The sequence below is a fragment of the Barbus barbus genome (genome assembly GCF_936440315.1).
Source record: "Barbus barbus genome assembly, chromosome: 40".
In the NCBI taxonomy this organism is placed as follows: Eukaryota; Metazoa; Chordata; class Actinopteri; order Cypriniformes; family Cyprinidae; genus Barbus; species Barbus barbus.
Window position 1 is genome coordinate 15,048,257 of NC_136718.1, and position 11,260 is coordinate 15,059,516.

The following is an 11,260-nucleotide window of genomic DNA, read 5'->3' on the forward strand; positions in this document are numbered from 1 at the left end:
AGTCTGATAAACAGCAGATCTAGAGATGTTTCATGAACCACTATAAACTCAAGGTGCTTGAAAATGACAACAAATGGCACGTTTAAAGTGCAAAATATTGTAATTGTAATTTCATACAAATCCCATGCATGTTATTTAGAGGATAGAGACAACACAAAATCTGATGAAGGCAATAAAATTATTATTTTAAGAGTTAATTTGTATTCCAGTTTTTGAAAAAAAAATACAGATTGGAAATGAAATTGCATAAATTGAATAAAAATATTTGCCATGATGGTATTTGTTATGATTTTTCTTTATTCTCTTTACACATTAGCTGAATTTAAAATAACATAACATTGTGTATGCGTGTGTGTGTATGTGTGTGATACAGAATAAATATTGAAATTATTCAGATTATTCAGAAAATTAAAGTTTCAAACAATAAAACCTAAAAAAATAAAAGAATTTTAATTAAATTTAACCAAAAAAAAAGGAAGATTTTAAAGATTTATCTTAATATGTTTTGTTTGTACATAAAACACTCTTTGACATCTATGCCAAACTGGAAAATTTATGACGAGATACAATTTCCCCGAGCTCCCGCAGAGGTCACTCAGTCCGTCTATCCGCAGCTCTGCGGCTTTTATTTTGAAGTGCGGTGCAGTAATCGGCCATCTTGCGCGTTTCCACGGCTGCTGCTGGCGCAGGCTGTGAGATCTGAAGCGTGCTGTGCTCCATCATCCCACAAGCGAAGCGAGGGAAAAAGTTACGAGCTCTGCTTGAATTCCACCACTGATAAGCATGTCAGGAGACGACGACCAGCAAGAGCATACCATCGCTGATGACTTGGTGGTCACCAAGTACAAGATGGGGGCCGACATAACAAACCGTAAGATTGATTCTGGAGCTTTATGCGTGATAAAGGGTTGATTATGACTGAGCGGTGAGACAGCTCAACGCTCGGCCATGTGTCTGCGAGGAGCTGCAGTGAGATAGACATCGATGCCAGCCATTTCTACTTTTTTGACTTGACTCAACTTGAAATCGTACGAACAGGCATCAGCAGCCGATGTTTTGAAATCTTAAGAGCGTTTTTTATGTTTATAAATGATCGGCTAGCAGGTTAGCCAGTTAGCTGTAGTTGTAACGTACCGACTTAAAGTGGTTGTTCACCCAAAAAGTTAAATTCTGTCATTATTCACTCACCCTAATTTTACTCTAAACCTGCATGACTATGAAATGTTTGACACAATGTAAGTGACTGACAGCCTCTGAGTCACCATTCACTTTCATTGCATCTTGTTCCTTACAATGAGAGTGAGTGGCGACTGATCCTGTCATTCAGCCTAACGTCTCCTGTTGTGTTTCAGTCTAATGTGTGTGTGTGTGTGTGTGTGTGTGTGTGTATGTATATATATATATGTGTATGTATATATGTATGTATATGTATGTATGTATATATATGCATGTATGTATGTATGTATGTATATATATATATATATATGTAGGTATAATTCTACAGTAATATAAAAAATTGTGTCCAGTAGTTATTGGCAGGTGCTGAGAAAGTTTTAGCTACTGAAATCTTCAATTTCTTTCTTTTTACCAGAAGTGCTTACTGATTTAATGTGTATTGATCTTCTTCAGAACGGGTCCTGTCACATAGTGCTTTAGGGAGAGCTTCGAAATCCGTTGGGTATGAAATTTGGTTGTTTAATATGAAATCTTTCTCTTTCAGAGGCTTTGAAGGTGGTCATCGAGGCAGCCAAGCCTGGTGTGTCTGTCCTCAGCCTGTGTGAGAAAGGAGATGCTTTCATCACTGCCGAAACAGGCAAGGTCTTCAAGAAGGAGAAAGAGATAAAGAAAGGTAAGAATGCTTCTGAAAAGAGCTACATAATACGCATTACAGTCTTCAATCAGTGATTTAAAAAGTGAACATAATCAGTGATTTTAGATGTGGTGTTTTTATTTTAACAATGTGAACTTTCTTGATTTTTATATTTATGTATTTATTTAAAATCTATATATATTTAAAAAAAATAAATATATTATTTTAATGAATATTTTATATATATATATATATATATATTATAATATTCATTAAAATAATTAATCAAAATGGATTTTCTAAATTAATTATTCTATTTTTACATTTTACTTTACATATAATAATTTCATTTTTAAATATAAAGTATTTTTCAAAGGTTAGGAAACATTACATTTCTAAATGTTTTAATCAAATTTCTTATGCTCACCAAGGCTGCATCTGTGTGCTCAAAAATACAGTAAAAACAGTAATATTGTGAAATAATATTACAGTTTAAAAGAACTGTTTTTTTTGTAATATATTTAGAAATGTCACTTATTCCTGTGATGGCAAAGCTATATTTTCAGCATCCATTTCTTATGAATAGTTATTTCAAATTGTAATAATATTTCACAGTATTACTGTTTTTACTGTATTTTTGATCAAATAAATGCAGCCTTGTTGGGCATAAGAGTCTTCATTAAACATTTAACAATCATATTGTTTTCAAACTTATGACAAAGTACTCTATGAAAAAGTAGATTAAGTTTCATACTTGTGTGACAGGGATTGCCTTTCCCACCTGTGTGTCTGTGAACAACAGTGTGTGCCACTTCTCACCGCTAAAGAGCGATCCAGACTACACGCTCAAAGACGGTGACTTGGTTAAAATGTGAGTATTATTTCTGTTCGATATAGAAATGTTTGTATTTTTTATGTTTATTAGCACATTTCTTCATTATTACATTGTTTTTTTTTTTACAGTGACCTTGGAGTGCATGTGGATGGCTTCATCTCCAACATTGCTCATAGCTTTGTGGTTGGCGCAACCAAGGTATATTTCTTGTTTTGAATGCCACAAAACTCATTTTTCATTTTGTTAGAAGTGCACTTAACGTTGCTGTTCTTCTAGGATGCTCCTGTGACAGGACGGAAAGCGGATGTGATCAAAGCTGCCCACTTGTGTGCAGAAGCTGCTCTCCGGCTGGTTAAACCTGGCAATCAGGTTAGATCGAATCAATAATTAACTGCTAATAACATCCTCATGAATAAAACTATATAATAAGAGACAATATCTTCAGAAGGATGCTACTTAATAAATTGGATAATATTTAAAAATAAAATAATGTTATTTTAGTGTTATTATTTATATACTATTGTAGCATTTAAAAATATTTATATTTACATTAAAAATATATAAAAAATAGTTTTAGTAATTTGTTTTTGTCATTTTTGTTCATTTTTTTTATTTCTATTTAACTTGAATAACATGATTTTTAGTAGTTAACAATGATTTAAATGTGATGCACAAAGTGTTTAAAATACATTTAGGAAGTTACAATGGATCAACCACTTGTTTTTCTGTTTTTCTCAGAACACTCAGGTCACAGAGGCCTGGAACAAGATTGCCCAATCATTCAAATGCATGGCCATCGAGGGTGAGCTGACCAAAACCTGAACTCACTCTCTGTTGAAGCATCATAACATGGATTTAAAGATCCTTCTGTCTCTGTACACAGGCATGCTGTCTCATCAGTTAAAGCAGCGCGTCATTGATGGAGAGAAGACCATCATTCAGAACCCCACCGACCAGCAAAGGTAAGGATAATGAAGCGCTAGATTGTTTTTGAAAATGATTGAGTGTTCCTCTATGCTAAATGCTCTCTGTCCTTGTCTGCTGTAAGGAAGGACCATGAGAAGGCAGAATTTGAAGTGCATGAGGTGTACGCTGTGGACGTGCTCATTAGCACTGGAGAGGGGAAGGTGCAGACTCATCTCAGCATCAACTGTTCCCTTGATGTCTGCTGTTAACGTATGACAGATAGCTGATCACGGTGCTCTCTTTCTCCCTGCAGGCTAGAGACTCCGGGCAGAGGACCACTGTTTACAAGCGAGACCCCAGCAAGCAGTATGGACTGAAGATGAAGACCTCCAGGGTGTTCTTTAGTGAGGTCGAGCGGCGATTTGATACCATGCCATTTACTCTGAGGTACTTTGTTTTGAATGAAGTTCAATATTTTTATTATCACTAGTTGAAAGTTAGGTAAACTTACATTTAAAGAAGGGCAGCAACTTAAAAATAAAATGAAGAAATCTATTATTAAAGGGGAGGTAAGCTTTTACTAAAACTTGGCTGTCTTTGAAATCCATGCTACTTAACTAGAGAAAAAAGGGAAGTTTTCGCAAAAGCCCTCAAGCTGTTTTGTTACCCTTTAATTCAATAATTCAAAAGTAAAAATATGAACCGATAAATCACTTACAAATTTATAAATGTATAATACATATTCATATTAATTCAAAAAGTAAATTCAAATATTGCTTAAATTGAATTAAAACATATTTTAAATCAATTTAGTACCAAAGAACTGGTACTTTAGATGTTTAAATAACTGTTAATGTTAATATATTTTAGTGCAATTTATTCTTGTGATGAAGCAGCTGAATTTTCTGCATCATTACTCTAGTCTTCAGTGTCACAGGATCCTCCAGAAATCATTTTAATATGCAGTTTAACTGCTCAAGAAACATTTTTTATTCTTAATGTTGAAAACAGCTGTGCTGCTTAATATTGTGCAAACAGTGGCACATTTTTCAGGGATCTTTGAATATAGAAAGATCAAAAGAACAGCATTTATTTGAACATTATAAATGTCACTTTTAAAGATATATATTTTTTGGCATTTATTGCTTTTTATTAGGATTGGACAGTAATTTTGACAGGAAGTGAAGTGGGAGAGAGGGGGGATGGGGTTGGGAAGGGTCCGTGAGCCGGGACTGGAACTCGGGACACACGAAGCGCTGCCCACGAGGCCATTGGCGCCGACTTTACTGTCCCTTTTGATCAGTTTAATGCATCCTTGCTGAATAAAAATGTATTTCCTTCAACAACAACAAAATCTTACTGGCCATTTTTGAATGCTAATGTATAAATGATATAAATGCATCATATAAATATATAAACATTAAATTGTTAGACCAGGTCACATTCACGTTAATGCATTTGACAGTGTTTACATACTTTCCCTCCCAATCAAACGCATGACTTTAAAGTTATTCGTACTTCAAATGAAAGTGCATGGCACAAAACAAACTCTTCACCTCTGTTGCTCATCACATTTCTTTGTGTCTCTCTCCTTGTCTTTCTGTCTTTGTGTGGTCTGGTGTCTGTGCTATCAGGGCATTTGAGGATGAGAGTAAAGCCCGACTAGGAGTGGTTGAGTGTGCCAAACACGAGCTGCTTCAGCCCTTCAATGTGCTGCATGAGAAAGAAGGTGAGGCATTAGTACCACAGTTATAAAATTTCACTTTTATATGTAAAACCTTCAACCAAGCATGAAGATGATAAGGTTAAACCTTTGCAACGAATCACTGAATGAAAAATAATTTCCTGTCACACCGGTGCTCAGAGAAGCGCATCCAGCACATTTACCGCATGACCAGGTCAAAGACTGTTCTTATTTTAGAAGTTTGGTGCTATCAGCAAAGTCTTGAGTCACATTGTCAAACCTTCTGTCTCCTCCCCATCTTCTTTTCTGTAAGGTGAATATGTAGCGCAGTTTAAATTCACGGTGCTGCTCATGGCAAATGGCCCTCTGCGTATCACCAGTGGACATTTTGATCCAGAGCTTTACAAGTCTGAGCATGAAGTACAAGACCCAGAGCTCAAGGTAAGAAAATGAGGGGTTCTGGTGTCACATATAGGGAACTGGTATGGAAGTTACATCAGAGGTTTATTAATTAATTACTTAAAAGTTAATATTTACAGAATTTGCAGAATTATTATTTATAGAATTATTGCATTTTTTATTGTTTTTTTAAAGACTAGTTGAAATTTTATTTTATATATGTAAATATTCTAATAATAGCTAGAAGGAACATATGTATGAATAATTGTGAAAGTATGAAAATTATCAAAAATAAAATAATTATGATAGTAATATTAAAATAATGTTAATAAAACATTATTGCCAAAATTATATTGAAAACAATTAATTAATTGGGCTGGGAAAAAATATTGATTTCTCGACTGGAATAGATTCTCATTTTTACGAAACAAAAATGAAAATATTGTGTTTCAGCTGCACATTTACCTCAGAAAAAAGCATATTTGCTGACCATTAGCTAGAAAAATTTACTCTAGAGAGGAGTATTTAGCTAAATATATGCACCATATAACATATTCATTATAATGAATATATGATTTTTTTTTTTCTTTGAAAATTTGCCATATTGTACATTATATATCCAAAATAATCAATATCGAATTGAATCACAAGCTTGTGAATCAAAATCAAATTGAATCGTGAAATTTGTGTCAATACCTAGCCCTAATGTTGTCTATAATTCAATATCATTCATTATAAATTAATATTATTATTTTGAAAATATATTTTAGTAAATGAACAAGGGACAAACATTTAGGGGCCATTGGCAAAAAAATCCTATTCTACATAATGGAATTCTCCAGTTGATTTTTGCATTCAAGATTTACTGTGTTATATTATATTGTGTTTTATTATTTGCAGGCATTGTTGCAAAGCTCAGCCAGCCGCAAGGCACAGAAGAAGAAGAAAAAGAAGGTTTGTTGTGTCAGCATCCGCTTTCCCAAATTCTAATGGCACTTTGTTGTGAATATGAAACCATATTTGCATCATTTTTCTTTTCCCAGGCATCCAAAAATGTGGAGAGTGCCACAGGACAACCAGGGGAGGCTGAGAGCGAAGCTGCTGCATAGACTCCCACTGCCAGCCAAGCTGACTGACAGAGCCTCCGCACAGCCCAAAGAACTGAACCGTTAAAGCTAATTATGACCTGCCCCACTGAGAGGCCTCTGATCAAGCCTTCTGTCTTTTTGAATACCTTCTCATTAGTTGCATAAGACTGCTACAGGGTTTGTGCAGCTTACTTATGTTTGGTTGTCTTTGAATGTGGCTGGGAGTGTACGGATGAGCAGGTAGATACTGTCCAACCGTGTTTACAGGAGGCGAGTGCTGGGTTTCTTTTGACCCTCTCTGTCATTGTACAAGCCATCATGAACAATAAAAGTGTAATGGTGGCACTCTTTAGGCAGTTTTGCTACAAAGTGCCATTCATGTCCATGCATATGAGATCCCTGTTTGGTATCTGTTAAAGGTTGAGTTTTTGTCAGTTGGGAAATGATCATAATTTCTATTGATGACCTGTCATGAGTCTTTGGAGCGGTAATTGCCTCACTACACCTTAAATATAGCAAAACAAACTACAATGGAAGCACTGTTAATCAATTTGGTAAGCTTTGATTTCTGTTAAAGGACATTCAGTATTCATTTTCTAGTATTTCCAGAATTATGAAAATGCTTTTCCAGAATCTGTTTCGATGTAGATCTTTCCCTCGGCTTATTGGTCTGACTTCTGAAACCATTGTTTATTGACTAGACTGACCAAATTATCCTGCCATTTTATAAACGTACATCTAATAAATTTAATTAGCCAATTGATGGATCAGAGCCTGGTTTGTTTGTTTAAACACTCAAAAATCACCAAATTGATCTATCTATCAGAATGCAGCAGTTGTATGGCATACAGAAAAAATGATACGAGTGTCATTAGATACAAAATGTAAAACCCAGTGTCATCTGCAAACCAATGGTGTACCTATTAGGGATAATTTAACTGTTAACCAACTGGTCACAAGGCAATTAAACAGGAACGATGGAGTTGTTTCCTGTCTAATTCGCACAGGTGTGCTAGTAGAGTATCCACAGGTTTAGTTCATATTAACTATGGACATAGACTGCTAAGTTTGACAACTAGAAAGTGTCACAATATATATATATAATCCTAACTACTTTTATAACATGTTGTGCTCAAATAATGTGCTTGTGCAACATTCATACCTTTTTAGGAGTGTTCCAAGTGCCCAAATACTTCGCATTAACATGAAAAATGCTTTACTGAGTGTGTTGCAGGTATTGTATTGTTGGTCCACACTACACGGTTTTGGTAAACAGCAAAAAAAAAAGAGAAATGCCCCTTTTTCAGGATACTGTATTTTACATATCATTTTGTAAAATCTAAATGGGCTTTATAGATCTTTAACTGAAAGGATTTAAACAATATTTTACATATTCAATAAACAATTATTGCACATGCAGTGTCTACATGCAGCATGCGATTAAGGTCACAGTTATAATAATTTAGTACATTAAAGAGACCTTTCTACTGATTTGAAAAACACCAGAAGAAAGATGCCCAGGGCTCCTGCATACCATATAGACCTACTGCAGATGTGACCAGAGCAATAGACATAAGATTGTGCTACAGAGTAACAACAGTAACAATGTGTCCCACCAGATGTGCACATTTCAAGTTCCTTGGTGGGAGATTGGAGAAACCTTTCACAGAAAGAATGGGCTAACATAGTGCAGTCCATGAGGAAGAGAAGCAGCTGGCACCACACAAGATAAGCCTTGTTCAGGGCTTCATTAGTCCATTTCTGTTCACCAGATGCCTTATTTATACCACAGTTGTTGAACTTACACGTTAAGAAATGTGTTGAAATAAAAGCAGTTAAATGTGAGAGGACTTACACACAGACACAGTTTCCTAATAATACTATAATTACATATTAGAATAGACGGTTTATGGAGGTGCCATATTTATCCGTTGAATTGGACATAACTTGACAAAATTGTTCGTTTTAAATATGTTTTTTCTGTTATAAAATGCAGTTTGTCGTCTATGTCGGATTCAATAAAATAAATGAGATGGTAAATCAAACCGATAAGTTATGAAACCATTTTGGTTAATTCTATTATTAATTATAAAGTAACACTAATAGGTCTACATTAGAAAATAATAAAAAAATACATTTTAATTTAATTGTATGTTTCATTTCAGACCTCATCCCATAAACACTGCTTGTCCGTCACATAAATAACTGCAAAAAATCTAAGTACATTGTGAATACACTGAAAAATCTTGACCACTGTTTACATTTGATTAAAAAAAAAATCGGAAATTATCGACAGGTGTAGCACGTGTTTCTTTTTGTAGTCGCTGAAAAATGACGCAACCGAGGGGTATAAAAGAGACCGTCCCCCGCATGACGTTCTCTTGGAGTTGTTGCTCTCTTTACGAGGTGAGGAGTTAGCGTCCGCTGTCTCATACAATCCATAGTAATCTAAGACATTTACGCACCATCCATCGGTAACTCTAACATTATTTGTTTATTTACAGAACCATCTTCTCATCATGAGAGCGAAGGTAAGTACTTACTTTTTATGTTAGTGAAATAAGTGTCTCGTTATCTGGCTAGTCTTGCTAGCATCTTGGCGCTAGTATAGTGTTAACTACGCTATAACTGTTTATCTAACAGTATATTTTACTGTAGGCTTATTTTTAACCACGCAGAATGAAATCACTAACAGATTTAGTGTTGTATTTTGTAACGTTAGTGTTAAGTACTCGGGCCTACTGTGCCAGCCTGTCGCAGGGAATATTGTGACCACGTTGAGGTTGCAGTCGCTGCTTATTGTTTGTCGACGTATTTACGTTGATAAAATTATAGTTTATTACAAACGTCGAGTCTTTATCGCTGCTTTTTAGTTTCTTATAACCATTCCGCCCGAATGGCCATGCTGCATAGTGCAGCCAATGGCGCATGTGTGGGTTTAATGAGTTGCAATGTTTTTAACTGCCTTATCAATTCCAGTTTATTAATGGTTTTATTCTTCTTGCAGTGGCGAAAGAAGCGCATGCGCAGGTAAGGTTGTAGCTATAAGAGCAGCATCTTGCGTTCTTCTGCATTGGAATGGTCATTAAGTAATTGAGTCCATTTTATATTTTAGGCTGAAGCGTAAAAGGCGAAAGATGAGGCAGAGGTCAAAGTAAACTGGACCCTGTTTGCTGAAGCTGAGTGCTCCTCCACTTCAGTCTCCTCAGCAAGAGTCTGCTGGAAGCCCAACTGAAGCTCTACTCATCCACCATCTATGAGGCCTGCTTCTGAACGAGGATTTGGTTTTCCATCACCTGGTTCTGCAGAAGCATCCTGGTCTTGATGACCATGTGAACTGTTTTGGACATTCCTCAGACCTGTCAGCTCAGCGAGTTTTTGTTAATGTCTTCAATAAATCTTTTGGTTTAAAAGTCTTTTGCCTAATGTTTTCTCTTGTATGAAGTTATGGGTTTTATTCATACTGTATAAATTCTAAAGTCAAACTAGGGTATTGCAGGGGTCAGTAGTGTTGGAAGGCAGAATGCATCTAGAAGACTTTAATTTATTGCTGTACTTCTAGACTATGGAGTTTTATAGCATGCTATAACAGACTTGTCTAGAATTGTAGTTCATTACAGTTTTGGTCTGTCAGCTACTTGATCTGATAAAACGTGTGCAAAGTTTTAGGCGTTTAGTTGAATTGTGACCCTGGACTGCAAAACTAGTCTTAAGTCGCTGGTGTATTTGTTGCAATAGCCAAAAAAATACTATCAAAACTAATTTTCTTATACCAAAAATCATTAGGATAAGTAAAGATCGTGTTCCATGATATTTTGTAAGCTTCCTACCATTATATTAAAAGTTGATTAGTAATATGCATTGCTAAGAATTTCATTTGGACTTATTTTTTTTTGCACCCTCAGATTCCAGATTTTCAACTAGTTGTATTAGCCAAATATTGCCATATCCTAACAAACCAACAATCAATGGAAAGCTTATATATAAATCTCAATTTCAAAAAAATTTACCCTTGTTACTCGTTTTGTGGTTCAGGATCACATTTAACCGCTGTGGGACTACATTTTCAGAAACCAATAATTATGGACAGCAGCTATTAACACGAAAATTGTGGTTTAGTGTATGTTTTGTCGTCTTTTAGTAATGTAACCACAGGGTGGAGGAGCTCTGTATTAAGAGCTGGTAATTTGTCTGAATGTTGCAAGACCTTGAACAATAATGTATGTTGTGCGTGTGATGGCAAATGCTGGATTGATTGTAAAATGTATCAAAACACCGGTGCATAAACTACAGATTTAATCTGCATGGCAACATAACCTCGGTTTGAGCCAGTTGCTATGTGATGATGACCAGCTTGCCTTCAGTGTTTTGACTGCAGTGCAGATCTGTGAGTACTCCATAATTTAGTCGTAGTTAATGGGCAAATGTTCGTTTGCATTAGCTTTCCCCAGTCATTAAACAAAATGCATTTTCTGCATCAGTGTTTTGCTTAGCGTGTAGGAAAGTGCACCGCATTGGTTGTCACATGACAGCATGTA

General features: G+C 35.5%; 1 protein-coding gene and 1 long non-coding RNA gene across 2 annotated transcripts; both read left to right on the forward strand.

Moving 5' to 3' along the window:
* The first annotated feature begins 660 nt into the window (after positions 1 to 660).
* On the forward strand, positions 661 to 7,999 carry LOC306860086 (proliferation-associated protein 2G4-like). The gene is made up of 13 exons (XM_079401611.1): positions 661 to 871; positions 1,721 to 1,849; positions 2,576 to 2,681; positions 2,774 to 2,843; positions 2,922 to 3,014; positions 3,384 to 3,447; positions 3,529 to 3,607; positions 3,694 to 3,772; positions 3,865 to 3,998; positions 5,186 to 5,280; positions 5,549 to 5,676; positions 6,535 to 6,588; positions 6,678 to 7,999. The coding sequence occupies exons 1-13, from the start codon at positions 784 to 786 to the stop codon at positions 6,741 to 6,743; spliced, it is 1,185 nt and encodes a 394-aa protein (XP_079257737.1). The 5' UTR covers positions 661 to 783; the 3' UTR covers positions 6,744 to 7,999.
* Positions 8,000 to 9,075: 1,076 nt separating this feature from the next.
* LOC306860013 lies at positions 9,076 to 10,138 on the forward strand. Its single transcript, XR_013783353.1, has 4 exons — positions 9,076 to 9,128; positions 9,227 to 9,253; positions 9,730 to 9,752; positions 9,838 to 10,138. It is a non-coding gene; the product is annotated as an uncharacterized lncRNA (long non-coding RNA).
* The last annotated feature ends 1,122 nt before the right edge of the window (positions 10,139 to 11,260 follow it).